The 27,250-nt window shown below is 49.0% G+C and overlaps 1 protein-coding gene across 8 annotated transcripts in view; it reads left to right on the top strand.

Annotated features, from left to right (window-relative positions):
* EXD3 (exonuclease 3'-5' domain containing 3) overlaps positions 1-27,250 on the top strand; it is a 301,277-nt gene that overhangs the window by 99,668 nt on the left and 174,359 nt on the right. For 7 of the 8 annotated variants that reach the window (XM_082067865.1, XM_082067868.1, XM_082067867.1 and 4 more), the window contains 7 exons: positions 1,603-1,770; positions 3,425-3,592; positions 14,376-14,429; positions 14,915-15,054; positions 15,858-15,958; positions 22,538-22,611; positions 25,259-25,297. In XM_082067865.1, coding sequence (XP_081923991.1) covers positions 1,603-1,770; positions 3,425-3,592; positions 14,376-14,429; positions 14,915-15,054; positions 15,858-15,958; positions 22,538-22,611; positions 25,259-25,297 — 744 coding nt within the window. The remainder of the gene's footprint in view (positions 1-1,602; positions 1,771-3,424; positions 3,593-14,375; positions 14,430-14,914; positions 15,055-15,857; positions 15,959-22,537; positions 22,612-25,258; positions 25,298-27,250) is intronic. The other variant, XM_082067871.1, reaches the window with a different exon arrangement.

The following is a 27,250-nucleotide window of genomic DNA, read 5'->3' as shown; positions in this document are numbered from 1 at the left end:
GCCTGTGAGTCCAGCCCAAGGAGGAGCTGAGTGGTGTGGAGAAAGCTCTTTGTTCAGTCTAAATGTGCTGAAGTGGGGCTTTGGGGGGAAGGAAAGAGAAAGAGAGACCGTGTATAAACAGTGCAATTTAGTTGGCGAGTTGCTTTGTTTTCCTTTGGCTGTTGTGCTGGATGTTTGTGGTTGGGGAAGAACTTGCCTGTTCCTTCTGCTGGATCTCCCAGTGAAGCCGGAGCCCTGTGTTTAACGTCGCAAATTCTTGCCACAGGGAAAAATACTTACAGGCAGAAATGTGTTATCTAAAGTCACATCTTCGTTAGTCATCAGCTTTTTCATGCTGTGTTTGATAATCTAGTGAGAAAGAAACAGTTTCTGTCTGAAACGATACGTTTTGTGGTTTTTCCAGACATGAAAGGCACTACGGAAAATAACTGTCTTTGAGGAAATATTGTCAATGAATAAAAAAGAACAAATTAATTGGCAAATTTTCCTGTAGATTTTCTCTTGTTTTCCATGTCATTCTTCAAATGATATGTTGTTTCCATTGGAAGCTACGTCGTGTACAGTAAATCACAAGCGCTGGCTGCAGGCGGGAATGAGCATCCTTGGGGTTTTGCTGTTTAGCCAGCAGAGGAAGAGCAGCTGCTCGGAGCGTCCTGCGCCGTGTCCGCCGCGCTGGGGCCGCTGGGGGCTGCGCGGTGCGGGCGGGCGCCCCCAGCGCTCCCGGCGCCCTGGAAACTGCTCCTAGCGCCGACATCACCCCGATACTGCTCAGGGCGGCTAATTTATCACTTCTACCAGATGGGTAGTAAGTAGCCTATTAACATTCACAAAGTGAGTGTCCAATTCCTTCACATTTCTAAACACGTCACCATGGGATTCCTAAGATTTACGGCGTGGCGTTTTCCCATGTCCCGAGCCCTTGGGACGGCCGCCGGCCCCGCCGAGGGGTGCGGAGCCTGGGGAACGCACCCTGCTCAGCTGGGCTTGGAGAAGAGGAGCGTAGATCTGCAGGATGGTGATCTAACAGAGTTTGAACTCTGATATTTCGTTCTTTTTAATCTTGTGTGTAAAATGCAAACTATGTAGATACCCCTAACTGCTCCTGTTATGGTGAGGAGCATTATGCCGTTGCGGCTGAAGTGGGTATAAGGTCAAATATGAAAGGCTGTGGTACAAGAGTGAGGAGGAGATGTTTATATGCGTTATTACTAGTCTCTTAGAAGATGAGTAGGATTTTGAGCCCGGTTCTCTACCTTCAATATTGTCATTTTCCCAATAACACCCCATTCTCCAGCTCACTTCTTTCCTCCCCCTCCCCCAAATCCCAAGTCCCTTTGTCTGCCCCACAGAACAACTTCTCTGTCTTTATGGGATAATTAGTGTGGACAATTGCTGCTTTTCCCATTGGGTTTGAGGTGCAGTGAGCCATGAAGGAATCTGTAATGACATGAAAAGTCACTGGAGGCGTGGATGGTGGCTGAATAGCAACAGTTACCTCTCTGAATAGATTAAATTAAAAAAAATACAGCTTTGTGTTCAGCTGGGGGGAGGGAGGATTCACTAATCTTTTTGTCCATGACAATGTGGTTTTGTGTCTCGCAGCTCAAGGAAGAAGCCCGGCGGGGCTTTGCGGGGCTGGAGGAGCCGCTGGCGGGACTCCTGGCCATGCTGGAGGGCAGCGGCGACTGGAAGGGGAAGGGCCACTCCCTGGGGTATTGCATCGTCACCGAGCTGCAGCTCTGGATGAAAGAGCATCCTGCTGCTCAACAGGTTAGAGAGAGAATGAGAGAGCGGCGAGAGAGGGCAATTGATCGTAATGTCCCACAAGTGTCCCCGAGTTCACTTTTTTCCATAGTCCAGTAGTCTCATCCAAACACAGGATCCCAGAATGTGAGGGGTTGAAGGGCCCTGGAAAGCTCATCCAGTGCAATCCCCCCATGGAGCAGGAACACCCAGATGAGGTTACACAGGAAGGTGTCCAGGCGGGTTGGAATGTCTGCAGAGAAGGAGACTCCACAACCTCCCTGGGCAGCCTGGGCCAGGCTCTGCCACCCTCACCAGGAACAAGTTTCTTCTCAAATTCAAGTGGAACCTCCTGTGTTCCAGTTTGCACCCATTGTCCCTTGTCCTGTCACTGGTTGTCACCCAGAAGAGCCTGGCTCCATCCTCCTGACACTCCCCCTTTCCATATTGATCCCCAGGAATGAGTCCCCCCTCAGTCTCCTCTTGTCCAGCTCCAGAGCCCCAGCTCCCTCAGCCTTTCCTCACACGGGAGATGCTCCACTCCCTTGAAACACTGTATGATGAGGTGTGAAATTCACGCTGGGACGGCATTACCTGGCGTTACCTGCTGTATGCGGGCCTGGAGCTCAAATACTCTTAAGAGCTGTGGTGCGAGAGCTCCGTTTCCCCTTCCAGGCTGGGATTCCCGTCTTTGCAGGTCAAACTGTGTTGACCAAGAGTTGGTCTTGCAGCCTTTGCCGGGCTGGGGGTTTCCCCTGGAACTCGCGTCCCTGCTGTCAGCATCAGAGCCAGCGCAGTAATCTACTCTGCATATTCTTCCAGTTCTGCAAATAGCAGCCAGTTACTGTTTGATGGCTTAACTCCTGCCATATGCTGGGGAGCTTTTATCATCGGGAATGCAGAAAATGGTACCAGTATGGCTTTCAGCAGCTGAACGATTAGCTTTGTAACATCGAGTCAGTGGGTTATACATCCTAATGTTTACCATTCCTTATGCCTTCAAGTGTTCTGACCTACTGAGATGTTATCTCTTTTTTGGTATGCTTTTGGCTCTGAACTGCAAGATACTTTTTATATTTGTTTTGTTTCATTTCCCGTGTTTCCAAATGGCTCTTTAGAGGTGTTGAGCTCTGCCATTACAGCATTTGCAAAGTGCAGTGAAGTGCTTCTGGCACTGAAATTCCTGTGTCGCAAGAGAATAATCGTGTAGGAACGCAAGGACTAATCCATCTATCTGTGCAGCTTTGGATGATGCTTTTGCTTTTCCTGCGCTTCTTGCACCCAGGAGCAAGCCTGGGAATGCAAATTGGATCCTTATGCCTGATAGGTGAGATCTCCTGCGAGGGGAGCCGCTGTGTTCAGAGACTCTGCTGGGAGCCAGAGGGGAGAATTTCTGAATCGCTGCGTTAGTAAAAGAGGGCGTTTCTCCAGTGTCATGTTTTACTTTTGCACAAGGCCATATGCCTTTTCCACAATTATCCCACTAAATTTTTAAATCGGATTCTGTGCAAAAAAACGTGTATCATATTGTTCTGATTTCTGCTCGCCGACTCCATGGGGAAAGTGGAGAATCCCTGCCCGAGGAGTTGGCTTATTCCACTGTTTAAACAAGCTGCGTCTCAACTGCCGTTGAATTGTGGCCATCTTTACTAAATCTGTGTGTGATTTTTTCATCCTCCAGTCTGGCATCACGCTGAAGAAGCTGCAGGCCCGTGTGCTCAGCATACTAGCCCAGTGCCCAGCTAATCTGCTTGACCCTCTGATCAGCATTTACCAGCTCCATACAGCAGACCGGAACTATTTGCTTGGACACGTCAGTCATCTTTATCACAGGGGCGATTACAAAGAGGTGGGTCATGTCTTTCAAGTAAATTTACCTACCCAGCTCTCCAGTTCTCTGGGAACGTCTGTGTCCTTTTTTGGATGCATTTCAATGTGAATTCCGTTTCATCTCAGCAGCTGCACGCTGTGAATGGCTCGGCTTAGCCCGCGCTTCCCGGGTACCCGAGCAGGCTGCGCTCAACCTCATTTTTCCTAATGGCTGAGTACAGAGTGCCAGTGAACCCTCCTTCCATCCTGGTTTTGACCTTTGGAAGTAATAGGTTAATAGGGTTTAATTTGGAGAATTTAAGAGGGTGGTTGTGTTCTCTTTTGTTTTCCTTGGCAAGAAAAGAAGGGATTTTAGTAGTCGGTCCTAGACCTGCTGTGCTGTCTCCATTCTGCATGCAGCGAGGACCGGCTGGAAAGTCTCTGTTCCCATGTGGTTACCCAACCAAAGGGTCCTCAGTTTGAGGAGTTTCGAAGCCCCTTTGCCATGGAGGCTCATATCAAAATGTGTTACCACTCGTTTGAGTGGCCGACACGGGCAGTTCACCCAGCCTGGAGTCTGATGTGTTGTGCCCTGTGGTTCGGAGCACATGCAGCATTCGTGGTGTCACCGCGATGTCTTGGTACTTGAGACTGCAAAACTACAATTCTGTTAACGGGGTGGTTTGGTTTTCTTTCCTCTTTCTTTTTGTTAAATGCAAAAAACTCAGGTTTGTTTTTCTCGAAGAAAGGTGGTTCACGTTGATGGTGTAGAACAGCTTCATCTTGTGTAGCAAAAGCAAAAACCCAAATAGAATTTTAAAATCCTATTCTTCCATAAAGTTGAATTCCCAGGTGAGACTGTGGAATTCCATCCTCGTTGGTATCTTTGAATACTGAAAATAGGATATTTCATGTTTGATTAGAAGTTCACAGGTGGCTGCTTGAAACTTACTCTTTTGCTCAATAAGCTTTTAGATGTGTTTGAAGAACCTATCAGAAGTGCAGTACTTGACTATATTCAAATGTGATTTTTAAGGTCATGGCTCCAAAGACATTTATTGTTTTCATTAGAAATGCGGTTCTTTCTAGATCTGACTTTGGAAAGCTCCAAATTCTTGTTTTTGTGGAATTGTTTTTCTGTTCTCTCTTCCCCAGCAAAGCCCATTCACCAGTCATTCCAGTGTGAAGAGCAGGAAACCTCAGCTGCTGCTTGTCCTCAGCCATAACTTTCTTCTGGTTTTGCTTTGCTGCCAGAAGGATGGATGGAATTATCTTCGAGAATAGCAGGAGATCTTTGCCTGCCGTGGGGACTGGCCTTACCTATGTTCACATGAACCAACCCACCAAACCTGGGCCTGGGGCTCTCACACTTGCTGGGATGTGTCTGTTTGTCCGGCTCTTCCCCATCGTTCGGATGGGGTAGTGAAGCACACTCACAGCTAAAACAGGATTTTGGGCTCTTCTGTCTCTCACCTGGAAGGACAGAAATCCCTATAAATCCTTGCTGTCACTATTTATTTTCTTGCTGTATTTACAATAAGACAACAAGCATTCATTCTGGAGCACATTGTACCCTTTGCCTGTTTGAAAGCATTTCCTGGTGTGTGAACCGTAGAGGTCCCCTGCTCCGCTCCTTCCCCCCGCAGAGCTTTTGGAGGGAGGTATCTTCAGCACACGAGATCCCAGAGATCCCTGTGGACGGTTGGTTATTGGTTTCCGAAGTGCATCTGGCCCTCCCCGAGCGCCTTGTTTTAGTGGAGATGGTCAAAATGCTGAGCCAGTTTGTGGGTCCCTCAGCAGGGACATTTGCAGCAATGCTGCCCGATGGGTGTTTTAGACCCTTGGCTGTGTGCAGGGAGCTGGGTTTGGTGGGCGACGCCGCAGGTGCAGTCACCTTATTCTGATTTAGCAACTGACGAGCACCTGGCAGGAGCACTGGCCAGAGGATGGCACTAGTGCTCCCGCGATGCAGAAAACAAGCTGATCCAGTGGCAGTTAAAGGAAGAAGCAGAGATGTATCAGTGGGGTTTGAGGTGTCTGGCCCGTTTGGGGTTTATCCATTCTGTGTGAATGGCGTTGGCAGCTGCAGGGAGCGCGGCAGCGCGGGGCCTCGCAGGGCGCGCTGGGCCGGGCGAGCGGCTCCCCGCTCTGCAGCCATGGCGGGGAGGGACAGGCGGGTTTGACATTCCCGCTCAGGTCGTTTTGGGTGAAATGGGGTGGCTTTGTCCCCTTCTAAGAAGTCCTCTGAACCCACAGGCTCCACACCAGCTTCGACCCAGGCTGTCGGTGGGGCCATGGGGTGGATGGAGCTGTGGGAAAGGCCATGGTTGTCAGGGCAGCTGTGGGGTGGATGGAGCTGTGAGAAGGGCCGTGGCTGTCAGTGGGGCTGTGGGGTGGATGGATGGAGCTGTGGGGTGGATGGATGGAGCTGTGGGGTGGATGGAGCTGTGGGGTGGATGGATTTTGCTGTGGGAAGGACCGTGGCTGTCGGTGGGCTGTGGAGTGGATGGATGGAGCTGTGGGGTGGATGGATGGAACTGTGGCGTGGATGGATTTTGCTGTGGGAAGGGCCGTGGCTGTCAGTGGGGCTGTGGGGTGGATGGATGGATCTGTGGGGTGGACGGATGGATCTGTGAGGTGGACGGATGGGGCTGTGGGGTGGATGGATGGATCTGTGGGGTGGATGGATGGATCTGTGAGGTGGACGGATGGGGCTGTGGGGTGGATGGATGGATCTGTGGGGTGGACGGATGGATCTGTGGGGTGGATGGATGGATCTGTGGGGTGGGTGGATGGAGCTGTGGGAAGGGCCGTAGCTGTCAGCGGGGCTGTGGGGTGGATGGATTTTGCTGTGGGAAGGACCGTGGCTGTCGGTGGGCTGTGGAGTGGATGGATGGAGCTGTGGGGTGGATGGATGGAACTGTGGCATGGATGGATTTTGCTGTGGGAAGGGCTGTGGCTGTCAGTGGGGCTGTGGGGTGGACGGATGGATCTGTGGGGTGGACGGATGGGGCTGTGGGGTGGATGGATGGATCTGTGAGGTGGACGGATGGGGCTGTGGGGTGGATGGATGGATCTGTGGGGTGGACGGATGGAGCTGTGGGGTGGATGGATGGAACTGTGGGGTGGACGGATGGGGCTGTGGGGTGGATGGATGGATCTGTGGGGTGGACAGATGGGGCTGTGGGGTGGATGGATGGATCTGTGGGGTGGACGGATGGGGCTGTGGGGTGGATGGATGGGTCTGTGGGGTGGACGGATGGAGCTGTGGGGTGGATGGATGTTGCTGTGGGAAGGGCCGTGGCTGCTGGTGGGGCCGGGACAATGCGGGGATTCAGCAGACCGGGGGTAATGCAGCGCGAGCGGGTCTGTGAGCGGCCCTGAATAGGCCAGGCTGTGCTTGAGAAGAATGAGGGGTAGGCAGAAGGCAAGCTAGTGTTTCATGGTCATCTTATGTTACACTTCAGCCTTTCAAAGAGTGTCTGGGGCTGGTTGAATGAACCTCTCTTGCACTGCGAATGCGGGAGCCTAAAGACAAAGGGGACTCTTGTCACTCGCAGGCCCCTTTCGGGAATAAAAGCCATTGTCACATGAACAGGGGCAGTCTGGCAGGCTGTGCATGCTTCAGTGCCCCATGATATCGCTAAGTCTCAGCAGAAATCACATTCAGGGCCCTGTCAGCTTTGATTAGCGGGGTCTCATGACTTAATGTGCCGCGATATTTCATGTCTAAGGGTGGCGGCTGTCTTTCTGTGGGATGAATGCCCTCTATTGTCCACTGAGTTATTTTATTTACATTTTTTTAAACAGCTTATAAAGGTAAAAAGATAGCTGCGCTTAAAGAAGAAAATCACATTCCTTTGCTTCTGGATCAGCGGTGAGCGCTGGTCGGGTCACATACAGTGGAACTTGTTTTCGCAGTCAGCATCAAAGTTCTCGTCTTGTTTAACAGCTTTATAGTCCATTCTGAACAGGTGGCAGTGGCGCTGGCTTTAGGAAGGAAACAATAAATAATCTTTTTAGCCTCTGACAACCAGAAATATTCTTGGGGCCGAGAGAGCTCCCTCTCCGACCTCTCTGCATCAGTGGCTAGCGGCACTTTGCTCCCCTTCCTCAGTTTGGTTCTTAAAGGATTGATGGCACAGGGATTTTGTTGGTCGTTGTCTGTCCACATTTCTCTATTTTCAAAAGCAGAGTATATTTTTTCAACTAGTGTTTCATCCTATAATTTCTACAAATAATGGAGCTTAATCCTATATGTTAAAGTCAGTGTTTGCCCTTATAATTAAGATAATGTGGATTATCTTAAAATCCAGTTGTAAAAATTTCTCATAAGTAAGTTGGAGTATCCAGAGAAGAAGCTCCATAGACACAGAATTCCATGTTTTATCAGCAATACATACCGTTACACAAGTGATTTGGTAATTTGGTAGAGTGTATGGTTGAGCAAAGAGTTAAAGGGGTACAAGTATGCAAAGGTGTAGAAACACATAGTTCAGGGAGCAGCACAACGTTTGATTGTCAGTGCAGCGATGTTTCGAGCACCAGTTCTGCTGTTGTTTGCAGTCCCGCTTCATACATGGTGCTGAGCACACGTGGTGTATTTTGGCAAATCTGCCCATGCAGATCAGTGTTGAGATTGGTTGAGCACATTAATGGATACTCGGATTTTGGGTCTCTTCACTCTGACTTTTTTGAGCTGTTCTCAGGGCAGTGAAAACATCTCTCATTCTGCTTCTTTCCCCCATTCACCGCCTTAATTACAAAGGCTTCTTCAGCTCTTACTGTATTTTAAAGTGTGTGCATTTGAATTTCCGTGTTTCTTTTCAATTAAAAATAATAATTGAGAAGAAAAGCAAGGAGGATGTTACAGGGGATGTTTCTGGTGTGAAGATGATGATGTCTCGACCCGTTTTTCCTGTGGACCGGCTGTGGTGCTGCAGCGCAGCGTGGACGCCGTGCGTTGCCGGCCGGAGCAGCCAGCATTGCTCACTGCTCACTGACCAGTTAAACCGGGTCTAAAACTGCTTGGAGTGACCTTAGGAAGACAAATCACAGAAATGCTTGTTTCAGTTTACCTGTGCACACACATATTCCCACCTCGACTTTCTCACTCTACCTTAAATTCTTCAGTTCTGAGTAACCTGTCACAGCTTCAATGTGACGGTCTCACTCCTTGTGAACTATGTTCATGCGCTCTTGAAAGTGGACCTGGGAAATCTCATGTTTTTCTCATTTCTGAAGATCTTCCTGAAGACAGCTGTGTGTATTGTATGCTCGTTAGGCAGGAAGTAATTAAACATCTAACCTGATGTCATGCACTATGCAGCGATGCACTCGGAGAGGTTGAACGAAGCTGATTAGCCACAAGTTTGAAATGAGTGATTCCAAAACACAAACCAGATGTTCCCAATGATTAATGCTGGTGTGCCTTTTACTCGATTATTTCTACTGTTATTATGTATCCAGGCTTTGATCACTGTGATTTTGTTAGGATTGACGTTGGCTTTTCCTCTGCAAACTCTCGTTCTGTTGTTCAGTCTGTTCTCTGGCTTTTCAGAGATTCCTTCCCCGTTGGTTCAGAAATACCGCACAGAGTGAGTTACGGGCGTATTTACCTCTGTGTTGTCCCAACTTGCCTACAGCAAAGTAATGCAGGAGTCATCAGAGCCCATTTGTGTGTCCTGCTTCACCGCTCCCAGCGGCGCCACCACCAAGAGCTGATTCCTCTGCTGCGAACCCCCCCGTGGGAAAGCTGCCCGAATTCTCGGTGTAGACACCACCCAAGCGCACATGCCCTTGCAGATAACATCTCGTGTGGCTTCCTGCGCCTCGTACTGTATATGGCAAGAATAGTCATTTTTAGATGAGACAGAGCCAGTTGCGTTCTGCACACGCAGAGAGGGGCAGGTTCTGGGCTGGGGTGCTCTGGGTGTTCGCATCACAACACTCCCCATTTTCCCATACTCTTGTTTTTGCAATCGTGTGACCAGAGGAGTGCTCCGGTGCTTGTGGCTTGGCCTGAACGCGTCACGCTTGGGCAACTTCCCCCATCCCATGGTCAGTGCACCTCCACGCGTTTTAGATACCATTTAATGTGGTATCGCCCAGCTTTGGATTCTTCCCCATCCTCATCCAGTGCTCCTGTGCTGTGTTTTTAAATGTTCATGCATGGGGAACAAAACTAGCACAGAATGTCCAAATATGATTTTTGCTTTCACCATAATTAAATCAAAGAGTGGCCCAAAATTCCCCGAGGACAGTGAGGGGACTCACAGACATTGATGGATTTGGTTCAGGCAGTGGGTCGTCACCTTCTCTCCTGTACTAAGCGGTGGCTTCATCACATACCTGTCCCACGTCCACCTGGGGACACACGGCAAGAGAGGGAGCATCCTTCCCGCATCGCTGTTAAACACTTCTATCTGTAGCAATAATGCTAATTCTTTGCTGTTATCAGATCAGACGCCAGGAACTCTCTATGTATGAAACATATTTTTGTGAAAAGACAACTTGTACCACCAGTCAGGACTATCGCACTTTGTCTTTATAGTTTGAGGGAGGGTGAGTAGACCCTGATAAACTGATGTTAGTGTTCTCCGGAGCTTTTCCATGTCCCTGCATCCTAACTGGGATCTTTCTTGTGTTGATCAGCTGATGTGGGGGAGGTTGCTGCTGCGGATTTTTGTTGCCCTGCTGATCCAAGCCGAGATGGGTGATCTGCGGTTGGATCCACTGGGTTGTGTGCTGGCGCGGCTGGGGGATTCAGCACCGCGGTGGAAATGCGCCTTTCTTGGCTGGGGAGGGGGATTCTCACCGCGTCGGTCACAGCACGCTGTCTGCCTATCCAAGTGTTTGTTTTCTAACTCCAAAACGAGCCTGTGGATGTGGTGTTGCTTTTCTGGAGATCTTATCGCCTACAAACAGACTGTTAAAAATAGGGTCGTTTTACACAAAACTTGTTTGTGGAGCGAAACAATTCGAAACACGATAATAACAAAACAAAATCTTAAAATAGCTCAAAGTTGAGACCACAGGCACAGCTGCCAAGCACTTTCATCTTTATTACAGTTACTCATATCTCTTCTCTTATTATTCCTATTGTAAACACGCTGATGTTATCTGCGTTGGCCTCGCTGCTCAGCCAGCCCGTGGAGCCACAGCCGGGCCGGCTGTTCCTGGGGCGGCTCACGCGTCTCCTGCCGCGTTTGGCTTCGCGCACGGACGGGGCTGCGGGACGTTTCTGCCAGCACCGCGTTCCTCTGCTCCCTCAGCTCCTTCAGCTGGGTGACGGTAAAATGGTGATAAAAACCGGCTCGTGGGGTTTGTTGGAAGAGGAACATTGACAGCAGGACGGTTCCTCTGAGCCAGGTCTGCAGCACCTGGGCTGGGGAGGTGATGTCTCTCCACACTTTGGTTATCCCACAGCATCTCCCGGGGAAGCTGCAGCTCATGGCCTACTCTGCAGACATTCAAACCTGCCTGGACACCTTCCAGTGTAACCTCATCTGGGTGTTCCTGCTCCATGGGGGGATTGCACTGGATGAGCTTTCCAGGTCCCTTCCAACCCCTGACACTCTGTGATTCTGTGATTCTGTGTATCCGCGATGTGTAAAGAACTGGCGGGATGACCAGGCCCAGAGTTGTGGTGAATGGAGCCAAATCCAGTTGTTGGCCGGTCACAAATGGTGTCTCCAGGGCTCAGTATTGGGGCCACTTCTGTTTAGTCTCTTTATCAATCATCTGGATGAGGGGATCGAGGGCACCCTCAGTAAGTTTGCAGATGACACAAGTTGGGTGGGTGTGTTGATGTGCTGGAGGGTGGGAAGGCCATACAGAGGGGTCTGGACCGGCTGGATCGCTGGGCGGAGGCCAATTGTCTGAGGTTCAACAAGGCCAAGTGCTGGGTCCTGCACCTGGGTCACAACAACCCCATGAACGCTGCAGCTGGGGAAGAGCGGCTGGAAAGTGCCCGGTGGAAAAGGACCTGGGGGTGTTGGTGACAGCGGCTGAACATGAGCCAGCGTGTGCCCAGGTGGCCAAGAGGCCACCAGCATCCTGGCTGGTACCAGCACTGGTGTGGCCAGCAGGACTAGGGAAGTGATTGTGCCATTGTACACTGTGCACTGGGGAGGCCAAAACCTGAATCCTGGGGTCAGTTTTGGGCCCCTCATCATAAGAAGAACATTGAGATACTAGAGAGAGTGCAGAGAAGGGAACGGAGCTGGTGAGGGGCTGGAGCACAAGTGTGATGGGAGCGGCTGAGGGACCTGGGGGGTTCAGCTGGAGAACAGGAGCTGAGGGGAGACCTTCTGATCTCTGAACTGCCTGAAAGGAGCTTGGAGCCAGGGGGGTCGGGCTCTGCTCCCCAGGAACAAGCACCAGGAGCAGAGGAAACAGCCTCAAGTTGCGCCAGGGGAGGTTGAGGTTGGATGTGGGGAACAATTTCTTCCCCAAAGGGCTGTGGGGCATTGGAACAGGCTGCCCAGGGCAGTGCTGGAGTCACCATCCCTGGAGGGGTTTAAAAGGTGTTTAGATGAGGTTCTCAGGACATGGGGCAGTGCCAGAGCTGGGTTATGACTTGATGATCCTGAGGGTCTCTTCCAACCGAAATGATTCTATGATTCTATGAAATGAATCTTCCTGGCTCTGCAGTCTTTGGTGCAAAGTAGAACATACACCCAGTTAAACGGGAAAACCTGACCTGACACTGCACATGTTCATCCGATTAAGTCACCTGTACGGTTGATAGAGGTGGAGATAAAACTATGCCATTTAGATAGCAGTTCTGCAATTAGGTTAATCTGAACATGCGTGTGAACATTAAAAAGCTATTAGGGAAACCATTGTATGCATGCATGTTAAAATTAACAAATAATTGTTTAATGAAAGGTGCTAATGAGATCAAATAGTGAAACAAGACTTGGAGAGTTGCAAGTGTTTTTTAAAGATAAAACCAGCTACCAAAGCTTGGAGACCCAAACCCCTTCATCAGGTCCAAGACAGAAGCAGCAACCTCCATCTTGCATACGGGTGTAATTGCTCAGCTTCAACGTTGTGGTGTTCATCTGATAATCTGAGAGAAAAGGTACTTGATGCTTGTGGAGCTCCGCAAAGCGGCCTCTGAGCGGGTGGAACAGTTGTGAAGTGTGGAGGTAACAGCTGGGCTGGGAACCGACGCTGGGCCTGGTTCGTAGCGCACGGTCACGTCAGCGCTCGTTCCTGCGTTTGTCACGTCAAGCTCTTCTGCTGACTTCTCTCTGTGGGATGAAGTGTCGACCACCAGGGGCACAGTGTTCATTTGGTGTTCAACAGACAACCCAAAACCTCCCAACCCCCCCAAAAACAAACCCAAACCAAAACATATTAAAAACAAAAGCGTTTTCCCACTGATAGCTGGGTCTGCAACACCTGGGCTGGGGAGGTGATGTCTCTCCACACTTCCCTCTGTTCTTTCTGGACATTAAGACTGAACGATTGAACTTACGTGGTGAGCATTGGTTGTTGCTTTTGTACACTCGGTCTCCAATGCAGTGGGTGAAATACAAACAGGGATTTCCCCCGAGGTGACGTGAACTGGATTGTGCCGTGAGCACCACTGGGCTGACAAACAAATCCTTCAATTTCATGATAATTCTCTCTAATCAAAATCAATTGCAGATAGCAGAGAAACCCAATAAAGATAAGAGCTTTTCCTCTGAGCCCTAACGTGCTGGTTTTATCCCCATCTGAGTAAACAGGCATTAGTGAGCTCAGTTGGTGCCGGACTCTTGTCCTGTTGGTGCTCAGCGTTAAACGCCGCGGGAGGGTCAGAACGTGGTGTTTTCAGATGCTGTTTACAACCATTTTGGAAAATACAGCCTAACTTTGCAAAATAATTAGAAGAACACTTCACGTAAAACATCCTTGCCACCCACTTCACAGTGACATCAGTACTAACACACAAATGTGCGAGAAGGCTCCTTATTAATCTATTTACTGGAACAATACACTATATTAAAGAAAGCCATTATATGCTTATTTTATATTTGCGATCCAAGTATTTTCACACACTACAGGAATGAGACACTGTTCACTGCTGGAATCCCCATGGGTTTCCATCCCTCGCGAGCGACGCGCGGCCAGACCTCCCTGCATCTCTGCAGTCGCGGGGCAGCGGCGGCTGAGCCGGTTCTGCAGCTCAGCGCAGCGGAGCCTCCTCAGCTGCAAAAGATACTAATTTGGAGTTAATTTGTGAACGTGGCAGGTCTCGGCTTATCAAAGATTTGTAGATACCACAAAAGGGAAAAATAAACGTCTTTCTGATGGCGGTGAAGCCGAGTGCTCTTGGGTGTGGAGCTGAGCAGCGATTTTAAGCACTGAGACCTCTTGATTTTAGAGTCTTTTAAGTCTTGAGTTGCTTTCAGAAAAGGCAGCCATGTGGCCAAATGGAAAAGGCACAGCAAGATGGATAACGTTAACTCAGAAAGATGTCGTGGGTCGGGTGGTTTATACAATTTAATTGATGGGAAATATCAGTCTCAGCTGGTTTTGTGCGAGCACTTCGCTCCGTCCCGTTCTGCCACACAACCTCAGCTCCAGCGTTGACTCCGGGCCGTGCTGCTTGGAATATGCGGCTCTGCCAGGAGCGTTCTTGTGCATTTCTAAGTGGAATGTATGTGGCCAAATGTTTATATGATTTATTTGTACTTGATAATGTAGCAGACATCATTAACACATTAAAAATTTGTATAATAGCATATATACTTCTCTTTGGAATAATACTCATTTATCCACTGTGGTGTTCTTCTCCTAAACAGACTCTTTTTTTTTCTATTTTCCAGGCAGCAGTGCTGAGCATTAAGCTAAAATTACAGCCAGATCAAGATGTAGAGAAGGTGAGTCATTTCCTCTGCAGGCTCCTCTGTCATCAGACCCACCTTCTGATCCATCCCGGCTCTCCACACTGTGCTGCCTTTCGCTGGAGGCTTTCATTTGTTCCCAAGAACTATCTGCTGCATCACCGATGTGCGGTTTCATCTAGGGAAGCCATAGAGTTGATTTGGTTAGACCCCAGTCCGGTGTACTGGACTGTCTTTCCAGCTGCTGTTATACAAAATTGTAGCTGTGCTCTTGACAAGCGGTTGTCGCTGTGATGGAATTTAGTGCTTTTGCTGTTTTGAAGCTTTGCTAATTGTGTTGAAAATGTCACATGGCTTTTAGGCAGCACTGGGGGGTGAAGCGGGGTCTGGGAGTTGCCGTGTGTGAGCAGGGGACGGGCCAGCTCCGCAGTGTCACAGACAGGATGTGCGCTGTGCCCTCTGCGAGCTGCCCAACACCGTGACCAGCGCCACCGTGCTCTAAATGTCATTTCTTCTCCTAGATGTGCACGCCGCTGCTGCTCCAAGATAAAACGAACTTGGTGGAAGATTACGTGGGAGACTATCCCGAGCTCCAGAGCAAGCTCTTGCAGATCCTCGACACGTGGTGTGAACCTGGTTTTAATATCAGAGACATCACAAGGTAGAAATGCTTGTTGACTTTCTGAACAGCTGGGGCCAACTTGCTGTCAGAGGACAGTGTGTTCTCTGCTTGTCTGTCTGAGATTGTTTCCCGGAGTAATGGAGTGCAATATATCCACTTTTCAGCTGAGAAAGGGGAAATTCTGGTGTCTGTGCCAGAGGCTCCTCCAGCACCTCAGTCCATAGGAAGAGGTGTCGTTCCTATTGACAGATGCTCAGCTCCTGCTGGGAGAGGGGAGTGCAGAATGAAACCTGTGCAGTAGATCTTAGCAATACATTAATAGCAATGTCAAAGCTTCCTGCAGGAGGTTGGAGCAATCAGACTCTCGTGCTTTGCTGCAGAGAAGGGTGAGTTTCAGTATCGGTTGTACAGGTTTTGCAGGAAGATAATTCTGCGATGAAGTGGCAGAAAAACAAGAGATGTGAGTGGTTAACCTTCATATGCTCGTGAAATAGTCGTGTGTGTTTTAATTTATAAATTGTTTCTTGCTAGAATAGCTCCTGTCATTCACAAAGCCAACAGCACAGTCATACAGGGTGAATGTAATAGTTGCTGTCTTAGTTTTGAAAAAGAGATGTGAGGGAATCATTCCCTTTCTCTTTCTTTCAAACAAGCCTCTGGACTTGGCTGGGAAATCCGTGTGGTTGTGTAGTTGGCTCTTTGCTGTCACTCAGGGAGGGCAGGGGACCGTTGTTACCAACACCCGGCAAACCCCAACACCTCTGCTCTTCACTGTCTGCTATGAGAGAAATGGGCTTCAGGCAATTCCACAGATGTTTGTGATATTGTTTGTTTGCTTACAGCCAATATCAAGGCCTGTCCGGGTACAAACCAGAGAAATTTAACCGCAAAATGCTGAGCAAGCTGGTCTTCAGGCTCCTAGACCGATTTAATGCAGATCCAGGTATGTGGTACTGCAACACATTGTGGAGTTATCTCACCAATAAAGAACAAATGAAGTCAATTTGTCTTCTTCCATGTTCAGCAAGGAATTTCTGCTGTGATTTATCGCGGGGTATTTCAAGGTTTAATTAATGATATTGAAAACCAAAGCTGGTAAGTTATGGGAATTATCACTTTGTGCTGTCAAAGAATGAAGTGCTTGTGACTAATAGACTGCTTCTTCCATGATGTGAAATAAATCTTGACCTCAGAACGGCGCTACGTAAACACGCGATGGTCAGCGTTGAGTTATGCCTCCATTCCGCTCACGCAAGAGTCAGGTCATTATTCATCCGGGATCTGTTCTCGTGAGTTACGGGCCCGTCAGCTGGGAGGAGATAACCCTTGGCAAGCAGGAGCCTCACAGCCCTTTGTGTTCTTTGCATAGACTGGGGTTGGGGGTAAGGATTTTTAAGGCTCTCAGCAAAGTAACACATTTTGCATCACTGCATAGATCTGCTTCACCACCACTTACCTAACGAAATCTGCTTTGTTTGGCTCTGGTTGTTAGCGGGGATTGTTGATTGTTTCTTCTCTTTGGGACCTTGCCTCAGACACCTTTCGGTGCACCGTTAGTTTTTACCCCGCGAAGCTTTCCGTCATCAGCCCGAGATATGCAATTTTCTCTTCTTGGACTAAAAAGTGTTTTCTAACCACAAATTGTGGGCTTATTACACCTGGCAGCAACACTATATCGCATATTAATCTTCACATCTTCAGACTGGTGTTCAAAAGTTAATAGGATAATCCTTACAAACCCTGATAGGAAGATAAGTAAATATAATTAAACTTAGTCAGTTGGTGTGAAAGCTGAGACATAAGGGGGGCGAAGTATTTAAAATCTAAAACCCTCCCAGGAGTTTACTAGTCTTCAGTAATTTCTCCTCCCTTACGAGGTGGATCAGTCATTAGGCTGTATTGTCTTTTATGATCTGTAAGGGATTTGTGTTGTTCCCTTTCCTTATGAAAGGTACACCAAAGGTATTATATTAACTGCAGAGGTAAAATGAAGGGATCGTTCAAATGCAGAATTCTGAGAAATTAAAAAAACCCAATAATCTAGGAGAGGAACATGTAGCTGTTGATCTTGGGTGCTGTGTGTGGGATCTCGGCCTGGGGATGCTGTCCCACAAGTTGGAGCTGCCGATAACAATGGCCAGATCAACACATTGACTGGTGAGGAGGTTCCCTGCGGTGCACACAGGTCCCGTTCCTGCGCTTCCAGAGCGATGGATCCCGTGCAAACCGCGGTGTCCGCAGCGCAGCGTACGGCACCTCTGCCCGTGTGAGGGGATGTGCGGTACTGACTGAGACCGGTGCCACATCTGGGGCAGCAGCAGGGATGGATGACTCTCATAGTCCCATATATGAAAGCAGGTGTCACACTTAATTCAGAGCAGGACTTCACGCTTTGCTCAACTGCCTTAGTCTCCTTTGAAATGCATTGGAAGGGGATGAATCCCTACAGAGGAATTTCTGCCTTAGCGCTGGTCCTGCTCGAACTGCCTTGGGGAACGGTGGTAGCTGGAGTAACACGGCTTCCCTTCCCTTCCCTTCCCTTCCCTTCCCTTCCCTTCCCTTCCCTTCCCTTCCCTTCCCTTCCCTTCCCTTCCCTTCCCTTCCCTTCCCTTCCCTTCCCTTCCCTTCCCTTCCCTTCCCTTCCCTTCCCTTCCCTTCCCTTCCCTTCCCTTCCCTTCCCTTCCCTTCCCTTCCCTTCCCCTGAATTTCAGGGTGTTCTTCTTTTTCTGAACCATATTCCAATACTACCACACAAAACAGCGCATGGTCAGTGGAAATTTTCTGCTGAATCCCAAAGGTGTCCCAATAAACTCTGTGGGGATTCCATTTAATTGGCTCCACTGGGGAAGGAGGGAGTTGGACAGAAATGGTATGTGATTGAGGAAACTGAGTTTTAGAGTGTCTTTTCTCACACGTGGGGCGGTATACCCTGGTTTAATGAGCCTGTAACTTTTGCAGGCTAATTACTTGCTGCTCTTTGGAGGCTGTGTGAGAGTCAGTTCTATGTACAATAGCTCCCGGAGGTGGGGGAGCTGACCTTACCTGGGTTTGAAACGCTCACATCTATTTTCTGTTGTGTTTTTGCACAATCCACATACCCCAGAGAGTTCAGTGAGGTAGAAATGATACAAGTACAGCTGTCCTCATATATCGGCCCTTAGTGCCTGTGTGACAATAAGGCAGATAATGGTGTTGATAGCAAAGAGACGGTCACCGACCGGACAGTCCAAAGTTGTGGTTTTCCTGGAGCAGTGTAATTAATTAGCTGAGCACCTGAAGTTCTGAGTGCTTGCAACATGTTTTTACCACTGTCTCTGAGAAGTTTTCTTAGCATAAACTAAGAGAAATGTTTCTCTTCATTTGTCCACCAGGTTTTACTTTTAATTTCAGTTGGGTATGCATGTACCTCATGGTGTGTGAGCTCAGCGCGCCCAGTGCCCAGTGGCGGGCCAGCAGGGGGCAGGCGAGGGCTGTCCCCAGGGAGCCCGCTGAGGGGACACGGCCGGGCTGTCCCCAGGGATCAATGTGAGGGGACACGGCCGGGCTGTCCCCAGAGATCAGTGTGAGGGGACATGGCTGGGCTGTCCCCAGGGATCAATGTGAGGGGACACAGCCTGGTTGTCCCCAGAGATCTCTATGAGGAGACTTGGCCGGGCTGTCCCCAGGGATCAATGTGAGGGGACACAGCCTGGTTGTCCCCAGAGATCTCTATGAGGAGACTTGGCCGGGCTGTCCCCAGGGATCAATGTGAGGGGACACAGCCTGGTTGTCCCCAGAGATCTCTATGAGGAGACTTGGCCGGGCTGTCCCCAGGGAGCCCTGTGAGACCCGGGGGCCACACTGGGCACTTGCAAAAGACACTGTTAGAGAGAGAGGAATCACTCTGGCTCTACAGGAATGCATTTGGAAGGAGGAGATTTCAAATGTTCTTTACCTTCTCCTTGTTAAAACAGCGCAGGAGGTTATTCCTTTCCTTGACATTTCCTTTACAAGGGTTGTTTCTTGGTGATTTTTCTTCAGAGTTTTTTAGCTCTGTATTAGATATCAGCACCGTGACTGAGAAGATCGTCTGGGCTTGGGTGTTGGAAGGCAGGACCCGTCTGCTCCCGGGGCTGCAGGGTCATGGTGCTGGACAAAGGACAGGACACACCGGGGTCCTTTCTGGGCCCTTCTCAGCTACGTTTTTATCTACTGAGGTACAGACATTAGCCTGTGATCTGCTCTGGGACCAAGAGCAGCAGCTCCAAGCTTCTCTTTGAAAAGCTGTCACCACCCTTGCCGTTCTGAGCATGAATTAATTATATCCAGACAAGTGTCTGAAGACCACACCGGAGCACTTTGCCTTCAGGATCAAACCCCTTGTGCCGTGTGCTCTGTTCTTCTCAGGGCAGCAAATCCCACAGGTCGCTCAGGGGTTTGAGCCTGGTTTGGGGTTTCTGCTGTTTCACCAGCCTTTTGAGGACCCTGATCTCTGACGGCACAGAGTGTTTTATGAGAGACAATAATGCACCTTGGAGGTTACAACAAAAAGAGGGTTTCTTGAGTCCAGCCCTACCCTCCACTAATTTGCACTTGGGAACTAATCTCATAATACACCAAGAGACAGCTCGTGTCTCCTCGGATTCCCCAGCAATCCTTAGCGATACCAGGGTAAAAGCCTCTAGCGTTTCAGGTACTTTTATTAAAAAAAGACTCCATTACTTTGTCCCCAAGCAAAGTATAGTTTGTGTGGGGCCTTCTTCTCTGCCAGGACAGGGTAAGGAGTCTCATTGTGAAGGGAAGTCGAGCTCTGCACGTGTTGTAAAGAGAGAATCGCGTCCACGTCCCAAGTCAGGAGGCACCGCGTGTCACCTGGGAGTGGTGACCATGCGCCACACCTAAAAATGTATTGCACCACGTCCCCCGTAGACACATCCTACTAATGTTCTACGAGTGAAAGAGGTGTGTATTGCGGGTTTCATAACCCGTGTGACAAATAGATGTCGTTTTCAGTTCCTCTCCGGTGCTGATAGTCGGCTAAAGGGCAAAAGCAGAGGGGGATTTTTGCTTCTGTGAGTCCCAGATGTGAAGTGTAGCTCGGCTGTTGTGGTGCTGCTGCCAGCTTGAGAGGTGACACATGCCCAAAGAGGTGCCTTCATAGTATGATGCCACTTGTATTCCACTAGTGCTCCAGAACCCAATCAGGATCCCAAAACCCTGTTATAGCAACACTGCAGAGAAGGATGGTCCCTGTTCTGGAAAGGTGAGGACATTGTCTTTGCCCTGACCAACAGAACACTGGGTTTGGCTCCGGAGACCTGAGTTCCAACTCCTGTTCGCTCTGGTGTGTGACCTTGAGTAAGTTGCTCTTCCCTCAAGCACTTGGATTTCTGCACATATAAGGTGTGGGTGGTTGTGAAACTGCAGGGGAAGGGTCTGGCAAAGCCTCTGCGGTGCCACCTGCGTCACCATCCTGCCCCAGAGCCACAGCAGCTCCTCCCGGTATCTCCGACAGATGTGGAGTGTGGATCCTGTTCTTAGAGCCCTCTGAGGTGCCGTCTCCTGTACGCACTCTGCCGGTTCTTGTCTGGCCTCGCCATTACACTGTTGGTTGGTTTTATCCTCCAGCAGGCTATCTGGAATTCCTCTTGCCTTTATGGCTTTTGGTAAATGCATCTCATGTTTTACTTTGGCCTTTCTGATTTTCTGTGTTTGTGCTGTTCTTTTCTATGTGTGTGATGCAGTTTCCACCTTGTTCTTGTGTTTGAGATCAATAAAAGGTTGTGATTTAGCAGAATCCCATTTTTCCATTGCCAGCTCTTCTTTGCTCCTTTTCCCTTTGCAAATGGCTTCCACATGAAATCTTACCTGCCAGTCCTCTGAGTTTATTCAAGTCCATTTTGTTGTTATTTTGCTGTTCTTCTTAGAGCTTTTAACTCTCAGTTTATTGTCTCTTATCAAGTTACCTTTTATCTTCATGTTTTCAATCAGTATTTCTCAGGTTTTTTGTAATAAAATGCAGAAAACTGGATTCAAGCTCAGTTCCTTTGCTCCGTCAGAATAGAAGATGTCACTAGTGCCTTCAGAATGTTTCCAGTCCATCTGTGTTTCTCTGTCCTATTCTCTGCACAGGTGGGCACTTAAATCCCTCCGTTCTGCCGCTTTGGATATTTCCCGTGGAGCTCACAGAAAAACGTTCAGTGGATCTTTCTGGTGACCTGGAGAAATCACACTGTGTTTCTTTCTGAAGTGCTTTGAAATCTTTAATTGATTATATTAGTAGTATTTATGTTCTTACCTTCGTTAAAGTGTGTTACTTTCTGTGAGCTGATGATTTTCCCCTGGATATTGGGTTTATATCCGGAAGAAAGATCACCGTATTTATTGGGATAATATCCTGTGGGATAATTGCAATGATTTCCTCAGATCCTCTGAGGGCAGGGATATGTTGTCACACCGTGGAAGATTAACTCCAAACTAACAGCTTTGGACATTTCCACTTGAGCTGGAAACGTTCGAGTTGTGAAGTGATGCAGTGAGCAGTGGGACCTCCGTTCATGTCCCTCGGATTCCAGGCTCTGCCATTCATCCATCTTCCTTCTTTCTTGCAGTTCTTGATCCCCGGACGTGCCGCGTGTGGGCAGGGAGAGTGTGGAACTCGGGGGCCCTTTGAGTGTGTCCTGGGTACCCTGATTCAAGGGAGGCAGAAGAGAATTTTCCCCTCCCTGGTTGCTATTCCCCTTTCCCATAGCTGGTCCTGCTCCCTCTGCCCCCCGTGCGATGGGGCTGGTCACTGCAACCCGCTGGAGGCGCCGGGGAAATCCCTGTACCGGCACCCAGCAAGAACCGACACATACCTATGCTAATCCTGCTTCATGGATTTTATCTCCTGCGTTTATCTCTCGTTGCGCTGGATTTCAAAACAAGGCACGGTGTGAAGATCTTGGTTTTTGCAGTTGTAACAAGGCGTATCTAATAAAGATGGCAGTAATAATAATAATAACAACAACTGTTGTTTGCTAGCTCAGCAAAACAATAATCACCACCCTCTTTGTGTGGATATAGAGTCTCTTTCATGGATATATGTGTTATCGGATAAACATTAGCCACAAGTTTATGTCCTGAGTAACATGTTCAAAGCTGCTTCAAAGAATTAACAGCACAGGTTCCAATTAAATGGAAAAGAAGGCGACAGCCTCTGGAGCCTGGAGGTGATATAAGGATGCTGCCTGATGAAAGGTGTGAAGTCATTGATTGTGGAGCATAGTGAACCAGCAAGAGGATCTTATCGTTCAGGGGTGGCACAACCAGAGATAGCAGCAGCTGAGGATTAGCATTGCTAATCATGGTTGAAAGTGTAAATAGCAGTTTATTGTTGAGATAAGCTGACAATGTGCGAGTCTGCCTGTCATTGTTCCCAGGGCGATGGCATCCTGCCTTCCGCGGGCTGAAACTGGGGAAGGAAAACTGTCATGTCTAGACAGTGAAACTCGAAGGAAGTTCAGCGATGCTGTATACTTAAACATCTCTTTCCTTCTTTTAGCTCTCTGCCCTAATGTCGTAAATCAGCGGCACTTGAGAACTCTGAATTATCTCTTCTACAAGAGGTTTGTTGAGGTACGTTTCTGTTTTGTGTGTGGCATGGGTGTTTATTTTGCATTTTGAATAACATCACTTACATGATTTAGATGTATTGATAGTATATGAGCAAGTCATTATTATTATTATCGCATAGAAATGCATCTGATCTGCCACTGGGCCTGTTTCACCTGTGAGCGAGTAGCCTGTGTGTCCGTTCGTGTTCTGATGCGGCGGCTGCTCGGTGCTCGTTGCCCTCGGCATCCCCGCGGTGACGGGCGCGCACGGTGGCTCAGGCCGCGCTCTCCACACCTCCGCCTGCCCTCAGCCATCTCAAATCAGCAGGAGCCTACTGGCTAAAGACTCTTTTGCTGTGTTTGGGTTTCTTGGGGGTGTTGCGTGGTTGTTTTTTCCTTCACTTCAGTTTGAAGCAGTCCGTGTCGCTGGGTTCTTTGCAGGCGCTCTGGTTCTTGTGGCCTGGCTGTGATGGGGGTGGCCCAAACCTGCCGCAGAAGCTTTTTTGTGCTAGCAGCCTCGTTAATGCTTAGCACAGAGGTAGTATTCATCCTTTCAGCTGCCGAACCTCTCCTTGAACTAACTTTACTCTTGTCCAGCCTCCAGGTTCTCTGTCCAAATACGCCGGTACTTGTCCTGGCACCGAGGGTTTGCAGAAGTAGGAAGGTGCCATTAATTCTTTCCAAGGAGCAGGTCTCTAGGAGGCTGACTGTCTGCGGAATGACGTGACGACGGTTTCTTGTCCCCTCTCATGAGTGTACGGAGCCAAGTCCCTGCCCTTGGGGTGCTCCGGAGCACCCTGCATTGGGCAGCACAGTTCTCTTCTTGTTCACAAGGCAGTTTGGGTGTTTCTCTTGATGGTCCGGCATTTATCATTATCCTGTACCTGGAGACAGATTCTGTCAGCTGAGAGTAAGTTTTGTTCTGCCTCTTCTGGAATAAAACAGTTAGCACATGTTTTATCCAGGTGTATCAACTGGACTGTGAAGCACAGGGACCACAAGAGGCTGAAAATCATTGCAAAACATTTCCATGTCTTGAATTTTGAATTGTCAAGCTGTATTTGCCAAACACTGGGTGCTCTTTCATCTGCACTTCACAGGAGACTTTCTCCTTTTTTAACACAGCTTTGACACAGCCCAACAGGTTGTTCAGACATTCCTCCATACGCCGCCATTGATCCTGTCTTCAGAGAGCCAGTCTCCAGGAAATGAGACACCTCCTCCAGAAGCGCCTGTGCTTTTGCTCGGAAGAGGATTCGTTTGATGTCCTGACAGCAGAAGGCAGACGCGTGTGGTTTTTCTGATCCCCACCCCCAAGTTCTCAGAATGAGAAGAGGGGCTGAGCGGTGGGATCTGATGGGACCGCTGTGGTTCCGCTCCCCAGCCCCCCGGGCTCTGCCGCATCCTGCCGGCGGACCAGGGAGCACCCAGCGTCCTGCGCCTCAGCCTCACCACGGGCTGACAGCATTCTGGAGAGCGCGGGCAGCTCAGGGAGAGCAGAAAGCGATTCTCCAGGTGTATTTATTTAGCAGACGGGAATGGATTCTTGATCTGGTGTTCTGCTCTCTCTGGCTTTCCATTTCCTTTGTTTTGGAGTATTTGCTTGATTTAAAGTATCCAAGCTGGCCAGTTACTTGCGTTAAGGTACATTTGGCAGCCGTTTCTGGACACAGTCCCTTCTGAGAGCTCTTTGGTGTTCTCTGTTTACCGTTCTCAGCTGTGTATGAGGTCTGGCTAAATGGCTCCTTTATCTTGCTAGTATTTAAATTACATGCTTGTATATCTCAAAGATGTTTTCCTTGAGGCTCTTACTCCCTGTTTGCTCCTGTTCCTTGCCATAAAAGTGGCACCAATAATCACTGGTACATCTGCCAGGAGTGGGGAGAGGCCCCGGTGGCCAGTGGGTCTCATGGAACCCGTGTGCTTGGCCGAGCGGAGAGCGGGTCCCAGCCCGAGTGCCTCCCCAAGGCTGGCTCGAACTCCACTGGAACGGGGATAGTGACTGATCAGTTTCCTTTCCCAGACCTCATGGTTCCAGAGGATTTTTCATGACTTGGCTGTTGTGAAAAGTTTATCTTTTTCTACTCTGAAGAGATAGTCCCTGCGAGCGCTTCCTCGGCGGGAACCTCTGGGGGTGGCTCTCCACGGGGCGAGCTGTTGGGTGGACTGACTGCACATCTCCTGAGGGAATGGCAGAGGCCACAAGCAATGCATTCCCCAGCCCACGGCCTGTTCCAGCTTTGCTCAGCCGTGTCTGCATTGCGAGAGCACCAGCTCAGCTTTGAGCCAGCCAGAAAAGCTGCTGCACTTCGCACAGCCTTGTGAACGTGATTAGTTTCCTGCAAACGAGCCCAGGACCCAGCTGTGGGTAATAATGAGAGTCCAGGCCACTGCTGGGTAAGGGCCCATTGCCTGCGTGCTTTGGTTGCGTGTGGATTATTTTTTTGTGTTACGTGCTGTAGTCTCACAGTTGTCTGAATTACTTCACCCAAGCCGTGTTTCTCTGCCGTGCCCGGCTGGTGCCACACGAGAGGCAGAGGGTTCCCCTGTGCTCCAGATCGCATTCCTCAGCCGGTGCTGGTGTGTAAGGTGGCGTGTTGAGTTCCAGCTCGCTGTACGGAACGTTCTCCCTTCTCTCAGACCACTCAGAAGTGATTTTTTCTTTTCAGAAAACCATGACTCAGGAGAACTGGACAGATCACGTTCAGGTGAGTGTGGATTTCCCTCTCCCATTTTCTCAGGGTTATTTCCTTGGAGGTTATTTTAAGATGCTCAGAATATCCAGCTCTGGATATTGTCGTCCCACTATTACCATTTTGCGCTTCCTCATAACTTTATAAGCATACAGCAAAATTGTACATGCAGCGAAAAGCAAGGACAAAAGTTTAAATTCCTGTTATGCCTTTAAAAATGCTCTAGTTTGGTTGGAGCATTTTGATAAGATTATGAGGTATGTTCTTTTACTTTCATACACTGATTTGTAAGTGAACACTACAAACATTTATGTTGATACATTACAAGGAGGGAGGAAAAAAGGAGTTCTCTTCAGGCCACAAACAGGGTGGGAGTAAATCAGGACAAGTGTTAGATTCTGTCTGCATGCTCTGATCATTTTCAGCAGGTTTATTAGGTGACTGTTACATATTATGACTTCTGTATCTTGTGCTGTAGGACACAAGTAATTTTAATAACACAGGGAGAAGCGCAACAAGGGTTTTTGTTCTTGGTGTATAAACAGGAGAGTTCATGGGAACCATGTTGTGGCCTGGTACTACAATAAATAGATATGTGACAATGGAAGGCCACAAAATTCCACGGTGACAAACCATTAGTGATAATTTATGTGTCCACGGTGTCCCTATGGATTTGCAGCCTCATGATGAGGTAACTGCAAAGTGAGGTTTCTGTAACTCCTCTCGGTTTGAATTCTGCAGCTATTACGGGTCTGGGATCATGAGCTGCCTTTGCACACCCATTGGAAGGGTGAGCGAGGGCCTGGGGCGGCGCCGGGCCGGTCCGCTGACTGGTCATCTCCTGCGCTGGAGATCGCGGGCGCTGTCTGTGCGCACCAGCAAAATGGCTCAAGTTGTTCCTTCTCTCTTTCATGGGCCATCAGGAAAAAGAGCAATTCAAAGACAGGAGGATGTGGGTTTTAAGACAGAGATCATTGATAAAATGCCCAGCATCACTTTGTGGCAACTGTTCAGCCCACTAGGTGTTTCCAATGGTGAATATTCAACTTCTCCATGTATGATAGTTGATCACAGCGATGCAGGAGGACGGGAAGGGCTCTTGCCTCTTGATCTCAGTGATTCTCTCCAGTGAAAGACCTTTTCAGGGTTCCCTTTGCTCTCACAAGCTTAAAGGCCAGCATGAGTCTTAGTGCCTCGCTGGATCAAGACCCGAGGTGGGATTAGCCATGAAACATCTTCCTCACACCTTCTGGATGTACTTTGGTGTGTGTGGTGCAGGGGTTTCTGCTGGTGTGATGGGGAGAAGAACCTCCATTTAACACAATTGCAGGTCGTGTCAGTCACTTGTGGAAAGAGGAGCCTTGGGAATAGATGCTCTCAGAAAAGTGCTTGTTTTGTGCCTGGTAAGAGAACTACACCGATGGACTGTGGCAGAAGGTCGTCTTTGCTTTCCCAGAGTATTCACGGTATCACAGTATCACAGTATGTTTGGGATTGGAAGGGACCTCAACAGATCATCCAGTCCAATCCCCCTGCTGGAGCAGGAACGCCCAGGTGAGGTCGCACAGGAACATGTCCAGGTGGGTTTTGAATGTCCCCAGAGAAGGAGACTCCACAACCCCCCTGGGCAGCCTGTTCCAGTGTCTGTCACCCTTACTGAGAAGAAGTTTTTTCTTAAATTTAAGTGGAACCTCTTGTGTTCCAGCTTGATCCCATTACCCCTTGTCCTATCATTGTTTGCCACCAAGAAGAGCCTGGCTCCATCCTCGTGGCACTCACCCTTTATATATTTATAAACATTCCAAACTTCATATTTTCTGCGTGCTGCCAACTTAATATATTTTTGACAACTATGTGCTTATCACTCGAGTAGTGCTTAAACTTGCCTGTTCTCCGTTCTGCCCCCGCGCTATCAGTGATCGCTGTCCTTGGCAGCACTTTAAAGCGATCGGAATCTGTACCTGTGCA

The sequence above is a fragment of the Streptopelia decaocto genome (genome assembly GCF_964273445.1).
Source record: "Streptopelia decaocto genome assembly, chromosome: 17".
Taxonomy (NCBI): Eukaryota; Metazoa; Chordata; class Aves; order Columbiformes; family Columbidae; genus Streptopelia; species Streptopelia decaocto.
Note: the sequence above shows the minus strand (reverse complement) of the source record. Positions and strands in the feature narration are given on the sequence as shown.